At 37.9% G+C, this 16,653-nt stretch overlaps 1 protein-coding gene across 2 annotated transcripts in view; it reads left to right on the top strand.

Moving 5' to 3' along the window:
• PIK3CB (phosphatidylinositol-4,5-bisphosphate 3-kinase catalytic subunit beta) overlaps positions 1-16,653 on the top strand; it is a 170,471-nt gene that overhangs the window by 116,158 nt on the left and 37,660 nt on the right. For both annotated transcript variants that reach the window (XM_064378740.1, XM_064378741.1), the window contains exons 13-14: positions 9,702-9,890; positions 14,180-14,301. In XM_064378740.1, the coding sequence (XP_064234810.1) occupies positions 9,702-9,890; positions 14,180-14,301 (311 nt within the window). The remainder of the gene's footprint in view (positions 1-9,701; positions 9,891-14,179; positions 14,302-16,653) is intronic.

The following is a 16,653-nucleotide window of genomic DNA, read 5'->3' as shown; positions in this document are numbered from 1 at the left end:
GCCACCATCTTACCTGTGGAAGAGTTCCTGTCTTTGCAATTCTGTCAATCCTTTTAATTATATATCAATCCAGTGAAACAAAAAAAAAGGGTGCCATGTTATTTTAACTTGTATGCCTTTATTAGTAGTCAGTTTGAGGATTATTTTTTGTTCTTTTTCTTTTCTTGTCTTTTTTAATTTCAAAAGCTATTTTAAACTGTTTCTGATTTTTTTTCAGTGTCATCTTAGTTCTTCAGGAAATAAATAATCTTGCTTTTAAAGTGGTCTTCTTTTCTTATTTTGGCAACTTTCTTTTGTTTTGATTGGTTTTCCTTAGATGTTTGATGAATCTTAGTTTAGCTCTTCTTCTGTTTGAGACTCCCTGGTTATCTGCCTGTTCACTATAATAGGCCTTCAGTAACTGTAGGAATTAGGATCTCCTGCTTGTGGAAATTTCAGTACCTTCTGAGATCAGGTGGCTCCCTAGAGCTCAGTACCCATGCTCCTCACCTCAATCTGGGGCTGATGTCATTGCTATCTCAGCTCAGCACAGACAGAGAATGGGACATTTTGCTCCACTTGCAGATCCCTTAGTAATCCTTCTTATGATTGCCCGTGGCTTTCTCCCACACCTTGTATCCTTGATTCTGATCTGGAGCTACCCCAGGATTGTGTGCACAACAACTCTTACTAATACATGGATCTTAGAAGATATGAACCCTGGTCCTGTCTGCTTTCTCTCAGTAAAGAATTTCCTTGTTAGGCACTCTTTTCTTGTTTTCTAGGGCTGTTATTGATTAGTATTTTTAAAAAGCTATGCTTTATACTTTATAGGCTTTTGGATGAGAAGAATAACGAGAACTATATTCTCATTACATTATTCATATGACTGCCAGAAGCAAATTAAGTTCCTTGATAAGATGATGGCAAGTTCACTTACTGAATTGTGTATACATGTATTTACATATGTTAAACATACATATGTGTGTATATATATATATAATACATATATACACAGTTCATCAGGTGAACTTACCATCATCTTGTTAAGGTACTTAGCTTGCTCTTGGCGTTAAAAATTGTTTTTAAGTTGTAGTAAAATACACATAACTTAAAACTTACCATCTTAACAATTTTTATTGTGTGCACCCAGTCTCCAGAACTTTTTCTGTCTTGCTAAATGGAAACTTTTATCCATTGAACAACAACCCCTCACTGTCCCCCTCTCTCCAGCTCCTGGCACCCACCATTCTACTTTCTCTCTCTATGAATTTGACTACTTTAGGTATTTCACACAAATGGAATCATGGTATTCATGTTCTTCTGACTAGCTTTCACTTGGTATAATGTTCTCGGAATTTATTCATGTAGCATGTGTCTGATTTTCCTTCCTTTTTAAAGCTGAATAATATTCCATTGTTTGTATATTCTACATTTTGCTATAAACATAGGCATAGAAATCCTTTTTTATATTTCTTTTTAGAAATCAAATCTCTCTGTATTGGCTAGGTTGGTCTTGAACTCCTGGCGTCAAGCAGTCCTCCTGCCTCAGCCTCCCAAAGTATGAGGATTACAGGTGTAAGCCATCATGTCCAGCCAGAAATACCTTTTGGGAATCCTACTTTATGTTCTTTTCGATATATACCTAGAAATGGAATTACTAGATCATATTTTAATTCAATTTTTAATTTTTTGAGGAACTGCCATAGTGTTTTCCATAGTGGCTGCCACACTTTTACAGGAGCTGTGCCATTTTGCATTTCCACACACAATGCACAAAGATTCCAATTTATCCATATCCTTATCAATACTTGTGATTTTCTGTTTTTTGTTTGTTTGTTTGTTTTTTAGGACAGGGTCTCACTCTGTCTCTCAGGCTGGAATGCGGTGGTGCAATCATGGCTCTCTGCAGCCTTGACCTCTCTGGGCTCAGGTGATCTTCCCACCTCAGCTTCCTAAGTAGCTGAGACCACAGGTGTGCACCACCTCACCCAGCTAATTTTTGTATTTTTTGGTGGAGATGGGCTTTCACCATGTTACCCAGGGTAGTCTCAAACCCCTGGTCTCAAGCAGTTTGCCTGCCTCGGCTTCCCAAAGTATTAGCTTTACAGGCGTGAGCAACTGCCCCCGGCCTGTTTTTGTTACTTTATAGAAGCTATTTCTAATAGATAAAAAAAAAAAAAAAAAAAAAAAGACTGGTTGCTGAGGATCCTGGGTCTGCAGACTCAGAAAAATACATTCTTTGTGACTTATGATTATAGATTTGGCAGAGTCTTTTTGTTGTTTGTTTTTGAGGTAAGGTCTCACACTGTCGCCCAGGCTGGAGTACAATGATGTGATTATAGCTTACTGCTGTCTTGACCCCCCAGGGTTAAGTATTCCTCCTACCTTAGCCTCCTAGGTTGCTGGGACCACAGGCAAGGCCCACTACACCCGACTAATTTTTTGTAGGGACAGGGTCTCACTGTGTTGTCCAGGCTGCTCTTGACCTCCTGGGCTCCAGCGATTATCCTGCTTCAGCCTCCCAAAGTGCCGGGATTGTAGGCATGAGCCACTGTGCTCAACTGCATTGGTAGTTTTGGACCTTCTTATCCAGTGACTTTCAACCTGCAGCTTTTTTGCCCTCCATGGGGGATTTGGGCAATATCTGGAGATACTTTTGATTGTCACAACTCAGTGGAGTGTACGGCTAGCATCTTGTCAGTGGAGGTCTGCAAAGCCACTAAACACGCTACAGTGCGTGGGATGACACCCTTCTTCCCTCAACAAAGTATCAGTAGCATGGAGTTAGAAACTTTGCTCTAATCTGAAACATCTAAGTTATAAGTAAAGTTTGTCTTGTCTTATTCGAAGTCTTTCTCTTTTTGCAGGGACCCAGGTACAAAATGGTAATGACAGGTTTTGGAGAATGCAGGTGATGACTTGACCTTTAGTCTATAGAAATTCTGGTCATCTACCTAGAATGTTTTCTTAGTAGAATGACTTGGAGGCCTTACAGCCTTGAATTTCAGGGAAAGGAAATAGAAAGCACTTTTTAAAAATAATTTCAAACTTCCTGAAAACTTATAAGACAACAGAGAACTTTCATATACCCTTCACTTTCATATACCCTTTATAATAAATAAATTAAATGTTTTGTGTGAGCATATTTTGACACTTGGGTTTCCCAACTGTTAACATTGTATATTTGTTTTATGATTCTCTGTGTGTGTTTTTTTTTTTCTGAATTGTTTGAAATTAAGTGACTTACATCATGCCCTTTTACCCCTTAATTCTTCAGTATTTCCTTAAAAAAAAAAAAAGGTATTTTTTACAAAATTAGCCAGGCATGCTGGCAGGTGCCTGTAATCCTAGCTACTTGGGAGGCTGAGGCAGGAGAATTGTTTGAAGCCAGGAGGCAAGGTTGCCGAGATCTCACCATTGCACTCCAGTCAGGGCAACAAGAGTGAAACTCCATCTCAAAAAAAAAAAAAAAAAAGCAAGCATTTTTATACATAACCTGAGTACAGTCATGTAAGTCAGGAAAATAATACTGATTCAGTTCTATCTAATCTACAGATTTTATTCAAATTAAGTTGTGGATCCAACCTCTGGTTACTTGTTGCATTTCATTGCCAGGTATCTTTAGTTTCCTTCCATCTGAAACAGTTCTTCAGTCTTCTTCTTTTTTAAAAAAAATCTTTAATAACTGACATTTCTGAAGAGTACAGATCAATTATTTTATAGAATGTCCCTCAGTTTGGATATGACTGATGTTTTGTCATGTTTAGGATCCCAGTTATGCATTTTAAGTATGACTATCAAAGAAGTAAAGGTGTCGTTTTCTTACTGCATTTTATCAGGAGGCAGTGTCGATTTTTACCACTACTCTAGATGTTAACTGTTATCCCTTGGTTAGTATGGTATCTGCTAGGTTTTTCTACTATAAAGTTAATAAATAAATAAGTGTTTTGTGGGGGAATATTTTGACACTAAGTAAATACTCTACTTCAGATCAAGCTGTCACCCACTTGTTTTTGTATTCACTAATACGTAATACTTGAATCAATGTTACTGCAATGAGTTGCCCATTTTAAATCTTGCCTTTCCTTTTGGATTTAGTAGTTGGCTTATAACATAGAAGAGAGGCTTTTCTTCTACCTCATTTATTTTTTTAATATGTTTTTTAGAGTTAGGGTCTTGCTCTGTTGCCCAGGCTGGAGTGTAGTGGTACAGTCATAGCTCACTATAGCCTTGAACTCCTACCCATCCGTCTCTTTCTTATTTCTTCCTTTTTTTTAATTTATAGGAGGTGGATATGTGATTTCTATTTTATTTAATGATTTATAATTAGTTACTGTCATTTATCTTAATGTTTAATTTATTCCAGATCTGGCTCATGGGAGCCCATTTAAGCTGTCTCTGTGTCTTTTTGCTTTGTTCCTATCATTCTTTGAGCATTTCCTTCTTTCCGATACAACAGCATATTCCATGCTTATCTAGTACTTTCCCTACCCCAACCTTGGAATCAACCATTTCTCTAGAGAGTTTTCATTTTTTATATTCAGTTTATTCCTTTTATTTGTGAAAAGTATGCAGGAATGTATAGATGGATAGATGGATGGATGGATGGACAAACAGATGGATGAAATGGATTGACAGGGTCTCACTTTGTTGCCCAGACTGGAGTGCAGTGACATGATCATGGCTCACTGCAGCCTCGACTTCTGAGCTCAAGTGATCCTCCCACCTCAGCCTCCTAAGTAGCTGGAACTTACAAGCACATGCTGCTATACCCGACTATTTTTTTTATTTCTATTTTTTTTAGTAGAACAAAGGTTTCACTTTGTTGCCCAGGGTTCTTGAACTCTTGGGCTCAGTAGCCTCCCAAAGTGCGGGGTTTATAGGTGTGAGCCACTGCACCCAGCCTATGTAATATCTAGGCCCTGGATATGCTCATCGACACTGGGTGTAACCCAAGTAGTGCTCTTTGGAGAATGCAGGGGTGCAATTGCTTCCAGGCCCTTTTGTGAAACAGAGCTGGACAGTCTTATATATTTGTTTACCTGCATATGTTTGGGAAAATAAATATATACAAAGATATATTTATTTATCTATTAAAGACCATGAGTTCTTATCAATACCTCTAATATGGATCCATATGGATATTTTCTAGTCTTTGTCTTTTCATATTTTTAATTTCCTTTTCTTACAGTGAGAAATCTGGATTCCTGTTACCCTTGATATATTTACTTATTTGCTCAATCCCCTGTTGGTATTCAGTCTTCTAGTCTTATAACTGTCTTCTTAGTCTCTGCCTCATTATCCTTGACTGCTTTGTGTTGGTCAATTCTGTATGTCTGGGCAACACTTAAATTAATTAACTCAACCGTCTGTTCCCAGCAAGCACACTATTAACATGCCATCTGCATTCCCACCCCTTGTGAAGATGACAGATGAGTTTGTGGCCTTCCATAGGGAAGGGAAAGGAACCATAGGTTTTTGTTTTTGTGTTTTCCCATGTGCTTATAGCAAGGTGTTTTTTTTTTTTTTAATTTTGGTCAGTAATCAGTATTATATCATAATATGTGTGTTTGTGAATTTTAAAAAATCTAAACATAAAAACAGTAGAAAATATAGTTGTAATTTTTCATTGCTTTCTACCACTTGTAGCTTATTTTGATACAAGCATTTGAACATGTATTTAAGTTCTTCAGTTATACTGTACAGTATAATTTTTCATTACTGATATTTTTGTTGTTTTATAGAAGAATCTAAGATTTTGGGTTTAGGCTTTTTGGTAGTTTTTGGCATTATTCAATGTTATGCTTTTCATACCTCAGTAAACAATAACAGTACAATTATGCAGCTCCACTGCTCTCCCCACTTAGCTTATTCCTAGGTCTTCAGGGTGTTTACACCTTACAGCAGCCTGTAGAGGTCTAACTTGGATCCACCAAATTATGCTCAGCCTGCTAGCTTTTGCTAGCTTTTTGAACATAACAGCTGTCTGTCTTTCTTTGACACTAACAATTCACACTCTGTGTTGTTTGCAATGACAGGTTTGGCTAGGAGTTTTATTTTCAAATTCTGATGACATTGGGTTTGTTTTTGAGACAGAGTCTCCCTTCATGGCCTAGGCTGGAGTGTAGTGGCACAATCACAGCTCACTGTAACCTCTACCTCTCAGCTTCAAGTAATTCTCTGCCTCAGCCTCCTGAGAGGCTAGGATTACAGGCGCTCACCACCACTCCCGGCTAAGTTTTGTATTTTTAGTATCAGGGTTTCACCATGTTGGCCAGGCTGGTCTTGAACTCCTGACCTCGTAATTCACCCACCTTGGCCTCCCAAAATGCTAGGATTACAAGTGTGAGCCACCGCACCTGGCCGATGACATCATTTTTTAATGAAACCCAATTATGTACCCTTTGTAGATTGAGTCTCTAAATATAAAACCACTATAATTAGGTATATAGTATTTTTGTGTTTATTTTCTTTAGTACAGTGAACTGTATCTGCCTACCCATAAAATCCCAAGAATTTGGAGTTTACTTATTTGATTCGTCTTTGGCTATCTTAAAGCGGATATTGTAGAATCCATTCTCTTTAATTTATTAAAACTTGGAATTCTTCAACTTGTTAGAATATAAGCTTTTCATGTTTTTATGTTTTTTTCAATGTTGATATTTGAAAGGGAGTACAGAACATTTGGAAAAATCATTATCTTATGGGAATACAGATATTAAAATTTATAAAACCTTTTATGGCCGGACACAGTGGCTCATGCCTGTAATCCCAGCATTTTGGAAGGTGAGGCAGGTGGATTGCTGGAGCTCAGGAATTTGAGACCAGCCTGGGGAACATGGAGAAACCCCATAGCTACAAAAAATATAAAAATGAGCTGGACGTGGTGGTGCATGCCTGTGGTCCCAGCTACTCAAAAGGCTGGGGTGGAGTCTAGGAGGTTGAAGCTGCAATGAGCCAGATTGTGCCACTGCAGTGCAGCCTGGGTAACAGAGAGAGACCCTGTCTCAAAACACAAACAAGCAAACAAAACCCTTTTCTAATGTAATGGAAGATTAATCTATAATGAAATCCTAAGGGAAACAAGGGTGTTTAACCTGTAAAGTTGCTGTTTGTGAGAAGATAATATTTCTTTGTGTCTTTGTCAGAGGTAGATACTAAGCAAGAGGTTCCTTGGGTTTGACACAGTGTGGTAATTTCTACATAAAGAAAATGAAATGGAGCATATTTCACTCTCTATTTCATTTCAATGACCATGAGGGCATGTAGCATACTTGCTTTGACTTAGTTTTCCAGAGTCTGGTAATTTTTCCATCTTACCAACTTTTATGTTAATTATTCCCAGGTAGCTAATATTTTTAGATACTGGAAAGAAGTCATATATTGATCATCCTCAATAACTAGAATAAATAAGAGATTTGGGCAAAACACCTAGAACATACACGTGTATGTGTGCCTGCCTGCCTGTCTCTCTGCCTGCCTGCCCTTTTCTATCTACTTGACCTGAGTGATATGCTAATCAGAAAACTGGTCTCATTCAAATGATTAGCTTAATTGTGTTTTTCAGGGACCTTTATTCTAGATGTAACTTTTAAACTCTTGTCAAAAGATATCTAATATAGAGAATTAGTGAATTATCTCCTAGTCTGTTTTGTTTAGTTATTTAATTCTATTAGAGTTATTTAATTCTATTAGTTATTTATTATAATAGAAGATAGCTTGATGCAGAATTTTAATGTAAATATGTTCATGACAAATTTGTTTTCATTTTTTATGTATTTCATGTATTGTCTGTTCTGTACTAGGGATATACGTGGGAAGAAGATATGACTTCCATTTTGAGATAAGTTTATAATTTGAGAGCATGAAAAGTATTTCTTTAAAAATGCTAGTGAGTATCACTGCAGTATGCAGTAGAGGATACAGCAACCAGTTTGAATTATTAATAGTCGAGTATAATTTGAGAGATTTAGAGCAACTGGAAAAGTATGATAAGGTCTTCAAGGTCCTCATAACCTTTGAGACTAGCTTGAATTTTATTCTGTAGACAATGGCAGAGCCAGGGAAAGGTTTTAAATATAAAGCATTACAGTTATGTCAGGAAGACTGTAGACAGAAGATCAGAACTGTTTATTGGCCAATTGGTGCTTGTTCTTCAGCTTAGTTTCTCTCTACCAAGTGGCAAACAATCCTCTTTCCACTTCTTAGATACAATTTCCAGCTGTTCTACTCTACACTTTGGTCTCATTGGGATAAATATTGTGCTAGAAAGACTCATGGAGTTTTCAGTTTCTCAAGCATTTTCATGCATGTCTTTATTGCCATTGTAATAACAAGAAAGTATTTAAATCTCCATTAACAGATGGACAAACTGAAGAGAATACAAGTATTAACTTAATCTTTCTTTGTATTATAACAAAGTATTTAACTCTTAAAGTGAACTTTCAGCTGAGGAAAGCTTAAACTTTCAACTTAATTTAGGAGAGTTAAACAGCTTTGGTTCTTATCTGTCTTTGGTTTGTTTTCTTCTCAGTAATGTGTCTCCCTGAAGGCCAGTGTCCAAAAATCACTTGTCTTACTTTAATAAAATTATACTTAGTATTTCCATTCTTTTTTATTTAGCTATATGCTATTTTGAATTGGATTACTTTTGAAAACTAATAATATGATACTTCTATTCATTTTCATGTTCATATGAAATCCCAGTTAAAATAATGTCAAGTATAAAGTAATATAATAATAGATTATAGATCCTTACAGGCTCCTCTCAGATAATGTTGGAAGAGATTTTTAGAAAAATATGTTTTGAGTAAAGTGATATAATTTTGATGTAAGCATGGGGAAGCACACCTCTTTCTTTTGTGGAATTCAGGGTCTGGATCCAAAACAACATGGGCCATATTCTTTTTTTAGTATTTTCTTGTAGGGATTGGGAAGGAAAATGAGCGAACTGTATTTTTCCATGTTTAGTTTTAGCCAACATTTGATTATTAATCTAAGGAGATTTTAGGCCTTTGAGTCAGGGCACAAGCCAAGAAGGCACCCCTTACTTTTATTTTTAGCCTCATATGTTTAGATCATCTTCATTTTTTTTGTTTATAGTATTTGAAAACTAAAGAAATTCAGTTCAAAAAGTAAATGATTTGGTTGTGGGTTTGTTCTTGAAACAGTGTCTTGCTCTGTCACCCAGGCTGGAATTCAGTGGTCCAGTCTTGGCTCACTGCAACCTCTGCCTCCCAGGCTGAAGTGATTTTCCTGCCTCAGCCTCCTGAGTACCTGGGACTACAGGTGTGCACAACTACGCCTGGCTAATCTTTTTTTCTTGTGTATTTTTTGTAGAAATAGGTTTTCACCATGTTGCCCAGGCTGGTCAGAAACTCCTGAGCTCAGGGAGTCAACCCGCATTGACCTCTCAAAGTGTTGGGATTACACACGTGAGCCCCCCTTGCCTGGCCTGACTTGGATTTTTATCCGAGAAGCAATACTGCCACCCAGTGTTTATACAGTTTACATTTTTTAGATTTTTAGAAACTATTTTGAGAATCTCTTTCTCTTTAGCTTAGAAATTTAATAAAGGATCCACCTTTATTATTTTTTTATGAAATATATTTTTATATCTCACATATTTAGGTTCATTTATTATATAAATGTATATAAATTTATTGAATGTTTACCAGTGGTGTTTGCACAATTCTATAATGAGTATTTTACTTTCTTAGAGTCGAGGTGGAAAAAAGTTTCTTCCTGTATTGAAAGAAATCTTGGACAGGGATCCCTTGTCTCAACTGTGTGAAAATGAAATGGATCTTATTTGGACTTTGCGACAAGACTGCCGAGAGAATTTCCCACAGTCACTGCCAAAATTACTGCTGTCAATCAAGTGGAATAAACTTGAGGATGTTGCTCAGGTAACAAAAGATGGTTTCTGTAACTTTTTTTGGGTATATGGTACTTTGTTGGTTTCACATAAAGTGTCCTTTTCTCGTAGGTATGTTTTCATAGATAGGATAATTTAAGCAGGAGAAATTTTGAGGTTTTTAAACTCTAATACTCCAATTAATGGACCAGAACATTTTCAAGATTTAAAAATCTCAGATTTCGGGTAGGATTGTCATACCTTTCACCAAATACAATTGAAACACTGATCTTGGGACAATTATCTATCAAAATAGCACTTGCTAAGACCTAGGTACCTTCTACCAGCTTCATCAGTGAACTCCAGAGTTTTAAATCTTAAGACTCTTTGCAATGCCTGTTCTGGAATGTTCATTGTTTGAAAATTACATCTATTATAGAGAATAACATTTTAGATCATATATCATTCAGATCAATTTTAACATTCGTTTCAGTTGTCCAGTGTTACTGAACGTATGCCTTTTGGCAGAATAGAAAAAAGACCATTTTGCTTCAAAAAACCACCATATTGCCCAGATGTGGTGGCTCACGCCTGTAATGCCAGCACTTTGGGAGGCCGAGGCAGGTGGATCACCTGAGATCAGGAGTTCAAGACCAGCCTGGCCAACTTGGTGAAACCTTGTCTCTTAAAAATACAACAATTAGCTGGGTATGGTGGCAAGCGCCTGTAATCCCAGCTACTCGGGAGGCTGAGGCAGGAGAGTTGCTTGAACCTGGGAGATGAAAGCTGCAGTGAGCTGAGATCGTGCCATTGCACTCCAGCCTGGACAGCTAGAGTGAAACTCCATCTAAAAAGAAAAAAAAACACCAAATTTTAGTTCCTTGATTTAATTTTCAAGACCCTGCCAAAAAGCCCTGGCATTTATTCAGTTCAAATGACCCACCAGTGCTCAATCGAAAGACCTTTGAAATGGTTTTTTTAATCAGAAAAAATAAATTTGGTCTACTCAAATAACCAGATGTTTTCATGTTACTTATTTCAGTTCAATCAATCTCTCTCGTATGTAGTCTTAGTAAATTTATAGTGACTAAAAATATAGTGAAGAAATACAGATTTATCTTAATTATATTCATTTTAAAAATCTTTGGTTTTATTGTTTCACTTCTCAAATTAAGTGTAGAAAGGATTTCTTTTGTGTTTACTTTTAGTGTCTAAAGATCTTTGGAGCCGGGCATGGTGATGCACGCCTCTAATCCCAGCACTTTGAGAGGCCAAGGCAGTTGGATCTCTTGAGCTCAGGAGTTCCAGACCAGCCTAGGCAACATGACGAAACCCCATCTCTATAAAAAATACAAAAATTAGCTGGGCATGGTGACATGTACCTGTAGTAGGCCCAACTACTTGAGAGGCTGAAGTGAGAGGTTTGCTTGAATCTGGGAAGTTGAGGCTGCAGTGAGCCAAATACCATTGCACTCCAGCCTGGGCAACAGAGTGAGATCTTGTCTCAGAAAAAGAAAAATGGCTAGGGTTGGTGGCTTATGTCTGTAATCTCAGCACTTTGGGAGGCTGAGGTAGGCCGATCAGGAGTTTGAGACCAGCCTGGGTAACATGGTGAAACCATGTCTCTACAACAGATAAAAAATTAGCCCGATGTGGTGGCACACACCTGTTCCAGCTACTAGGGAGACTGAGGCAGGAGGATCACTTGAGCCCAGGAGGCTGAGGTTGCAGTGAGCTGAGATTGTGCCATTGCATTCTAGCCTGGGTGACAGAGGGAGACCCTGTCTCAAATAATTAAATAAATAATCAAGCAATCAATCAATCTTTGGAAATGTTATATAATTACATTATTGTATATACCTTGTTTAAATTGTTTCTACCTTAGACCAAATTAGACTGAAAAGGAACGATTTAATTTTCATTGCTCTAGAATAGTTATTGTCTTCTAGTCGATGATTTATTGTCTAAATTCTGGATTCATTTTCCAGGAACCTTCAGTAATGGAAAACAAAATCTAGGCATTTTTTAACTTGGCACATTTGCCCATTTCTTTTGGATAGTGTCTAGTGCTGAGTGCATATCTAAGAAATGCATCATATTATTATTTCATTGGAATCACAATGGAAAAAATTTCTTACTGTACTCTTAAAAGCTGTCTTATAGAGAGATTTGGTGAGTTTTGGCAATTAATTTTACACTTACATAATTTAATTTTTAGTAATTATAAATGATCTTACGAAAAGTCATTACTTTTTAATGGTAGAGTTGTTTTTAACTACAGCATTGCTGAACCTCTACTATTACATAATGTTATCTCTCCTTTTCAGTATTATTTATGGGTAGCATATTCCAAGTATTAATTGGAGATACTAGGAGTTTTTTGTTGTTGTTGTTGTTACTGCTGTTTCAAAACCTCAGAAAATAGTCTCATCCCAGCTCTTCTGCCCATAATAAAAACTGCTGGTCCATTAGGGCCGTGGGCAAAGCAGGGAGAAAAAGTGGGGATGAGGTTGGTGCTTTACGTCTTTATACCAGTATTTCTTAGTGGGTTTTCATCACTATACCCTTGAGAGTTTTTATAGACCTTTTTTCCCCGCAATAACCCTTGAGATTTTGATTTTACAGATACATGGTACATCTGTTTATGTACTGTATGTGTATCCGTGCTTTATACATAAAAAAAAGAGCAAGCTTTATTTAATACAGGGTTAAGAATAACTAAGTAAAACTTAAGTTTAAAGTTAAAATTTAAGCTGGGTATGGTGGCTCAAGCCTGTAATCCCAGCACTTTGGGAAGCAGAGTTGGGAAGATCACTTGAGGCTAGGAATTTGAGGCCAGCCTGAGCAACATAATGAGACCCTATCTCTACAAAAATAAATAAATAAAATAAAATTCGCTGGGCATGGTGGTGTGTGCTTGTAGTCCTAGCTATAGGCTAGGTGGTGTGTGCCTGTAGTCCTAGCTACTCAGGAGGCTAAGATGGGAGAATCGCTTGTATCCAGGAGTTCAAGGCTGTAGTGAGCTATGATGGTGCCACTGCACTCCAGGCTGGGCAACAGAATGAGACCCTGTCTCTTAAAAGAAAAGTTAAATTTTAAAAACTACTAGCATTTCACTGTATTTGCTAAATAATTATCTATGTAATTTTTTCACAAGTGAATTGTAATGTATCAAATTACATATAAAATTTAACAATTTATGCCGGCACAGTGGCTCACGCCCGTAATCCCAGCACTTTGGGAGACCGAGCTGGGTGGATCACCTGAGGTCAGGAGTTGGAGACCTAGCCGACATGGTGAAACTCCATCTCTACTAAAAATAAACACAAAAAATTGGCTGGGTATGGTGGTGGGCGCCTGTAATCCCAGCTACTCAGGAGGCGGAGGCAGGAGAATCACTTGAATCCGGGAGGCAGAGGTTGTAGTGAGCCGAGATTGTGTCATTGCACTCCAGCCTGGGCAACGAGAGCAAAACTCAGTCTCAAAAAAAAAAAAGACAATTTATATAAATATATGCTAATAATGGAGTAATTACATTTTTAGAAAATCATTCAAAAGTATTATTTTCCCAAAAATATTTATTAAATGTAAAACAACTGAAAATATTAGGTTAAATTATCTTTAGTAAACTTAACTTTTATTTACTTTTGCTTGATATGGGAAATTGTCATTTAACTTAGCTGCTGGATACTCATTTACATATTGTTGACTTTTTGGAGAGAGCTTGGCATAATTAATGACGGGTTGAATAACTTAAATAATAAAATATTAACCATTTTTATTGAATTCTCAAAGCTTAATTGATCTGAAAATCAAACATAACATCCACAAGACAGCCAGCAAGCGCTTGCAGACCACCTCTCCCAATATGACTTTGAGCAATCAATTGAAAGAAAATCCTCTAATCACTGCCATCTATTTGCCATAGTTTTATAGCACTGATCTTGCATATATATCATATACCTTCCATGACACTGATGTCAGTGGTACTTACGTGATACCCAAGAAAATCCAATGAGTGAAATTAATACTAAGGAATAAGATTTTCTCAGATGGGGTTTGAGTTTTATGAGGGCTACAAATTAAACATTTTTTTCACTCTCACCCATAAAATTTATTTGGGGGTAAGTACTTCATAGCTTTTTCAACTTGTCTATAGAATGTTTGAACAACAAAGACAATCTTTATTAGTTTATATTAACAGGAATGGATTTTTGAGGCCTCAGTAATTAAAAGTATGCTTTACCTTCTTTTGACCCAACTCAGTGCTCTTGTGTGTCAAGGAAAATTAGATTACTTTTGTCCCCCATTATTTCTGAACCATTTTCATTTTTTAAACAGCTTCAGGCGCTCCTTCAGATTTGGCCTAAATTGCCCCCCCGGGAGGCCCTAGAGCTTCTGGATTTCAACTATCCAGACCAGTACGTTCGAGAATATGCTGTAGGCTGCCTGCGACAGATGAGGTATCTTCTGCAGCTGGTTTTCTTTGGGGCAAGGAATAACTTGGGTGGATTTGGGACAAGGGTGTGTTCTTGATGTCTCGTAAGAAAGAAAAGGGATCAGAATTACTCACAGTTCAAAGAAAGCATTTGCTCCTCTACTCCTGCTGCTCCCCCCGACTCAACATTTATACTAGAACAAAACAAAAGCATACTGTGTCTGAAGGTCCTCAAGATCACCCTCAGGTTTGATGACTCACTAGAAGGTCTCAGAACTCAGCGTATAGTTATTTACAGATATAATTTATTGCAGCAAAAGGATAGAGAGCAAAATTTGAATAGAGAAATAGGTGCATGGGGGTGAAGTCATGAGGAAAACAGGCATACATAAGCTTGTAAGAATCCTTTTCCAATGAAGTCACACTGAACACTTTTAATTCTATCAGGAGTGAGTTGTGATAATATGTGTCTGCAAGGGAAGCTTGTTAGAGATTTGGTGGCCAGGGTTTTTACTGGCAGCTATCACATAAGCACCCTCTGCCTAGCATGTACCAGATTTCTATACTCCCAGGAGTAAAGTGGGTATACAACATAGACCATTATTTGTACAAACAGTTTAGGTGCAGTGAGCCACTCATCAATTACGAAGGTGGTAGGAACCCTTCGGAAATCTTAACTACCAGATGCCAGCCATGGGCCAATCCTATAAGCAGACTTGTTAAAGAATAGCAGCCAAACCTGCTCTGCTGCCTCTTTTCTTCACACAGTCTGTCCACCATCCAGAATTAAGAAATGTTAATTTTTGTCATGGGTTTAAAAATATATATATTGTTAAGCAAATACATTACAATTAAAGTTGAAGTCCTCGTAGTTTTCTTACCCAGTCTTGATTACTTCTCTTCCTTTCCAGAGGCAAACATTATAATGAATTTGGTGTGTATGCTTCTATATCACATTTTTCTGTTTCATCATATATGTCTATGAAAATATAGATGTGGAATTGTTACTGCACAAATATGTCTTGCCATATGCATTAGTTTATATCTTTGTTTTTGAAAATTTGGCTAGATGGCTGGATGCAGTGGCTCATGCCTGTAATCCCTGCATTTCGGGAGGCCAAGGCAGGCAGATCACTTGATGTCAGGAGTTCAAGACCAGCCTGGCCAACATGGTGACCGCTTCTCTACTACAAATACAAAAAATTAGCTGGGCATGGTGGCAGGCGCCTGTAATCCCAGCTACTCAGGAGGCTGAGGCAAGAGAACCACTTGAACCCAGGAGGCAGAGGTTGCATTGGGCCAAGATTGTGCCACTGCACTCTAGCGTGGGTGGCAGAGCAAGACTCCGTCTCAAAAAAAAAGGAAAAAAAAACCAGCCAGGTGTAGTGGCTCACGCCTATAATCCCATCACTTTGGGAGGCCAACACAGGCGGATCAATGAGCCCTGGAGTTTGAGACCAGACTGGGCAACATGGTTAAGCCCCATCTCTACCCAAAATACAGAGATATTAGCTGAGCGTGGAGGTGTGCACCTTCGATCTCAGCTACTTGGGAGGGGGCTGAGGTGGGAGGATCACTTGAGCCCTGGAGGCGGAGGTTGCAGGAGCTGAGATGGTGCCACTGCACTCCAGCCTGGGTAAGAGAGTGAGACCCTGTCTCAAAAAATAAAATAAATAAAAATAAAAATTCAGTGGCTCACGCCTGTAATCCCAGCACTTTGGGAGGCTGAGGCAGGTAGATCATGAGATCAGGAGTTCAAGACCAGCCTGGCCAACATGGTTAAACTTCATTTGTACTAAAATACAAAAATTAGCTGGGCATGGTGGCACATGCCTGAAATCCCAGCTACTCGGGAGACTGAGGCAGGAGAATTGCTTGAACCAGGACCCGGGAGGCGGAGGTTGCAGTGAGCCAAGATTGTGCCACTGCACTCCAGCCTGGGCTACAGAGTGGGACTCTGTCCCCCACCCCCCTCCCCCCCAAAAAAAATCAACATTAGGATTTTGAGATTAGTCTCTCCCATTATATTTAAATGTCGTTTATTCCTTTATAATATTCTGTCATAGGGATATATCTTATTTAATTCTCTATTAAGTAACATTTAAGTTTTCTCCACATTTCCCTATTATAAAAAATGCTGCAGTGAACATGTTTGTACAGTCTCCTTTGGGTGGTGCATTTGTGAGAGTCTATGAGATTCACTGAAGAAATGCATGTCGCAAACAATTACGTTTATCTATTTTCTTTCTACCCTCAAAAATGAGGCTTATGTACTTTTTGGTTTTTGAAAAATGAAAGCTCTCAAAATAGTATGGATACTACGATCATTTTTTCTTTTTAAAATTGTGTATGTTTTATGCTACATGATATCCAAAAG

This window comes from Aotus nancymaae, unplaced genomic scaffold (assembly GCF_030222135.1).
Source record: "Aotus nancymaae isolate 86718 unplaced genomic scaffold, 86718_ANA_hifiasm-v0.15.2.pri h1tg000019l, whole genome shotgun sequence".
NCBI classification, from domain to species: Eukaryota; Metazoa; Chordata; class Mammalia; order Primates; family Aotidae; genus Aotus; species Aotus nancymaae.
The sequence above is the reverse complement of the archived record's forward strand: the minus strand, read 5'-3'. Positions and strand labels throughout refer to the sequence as shown.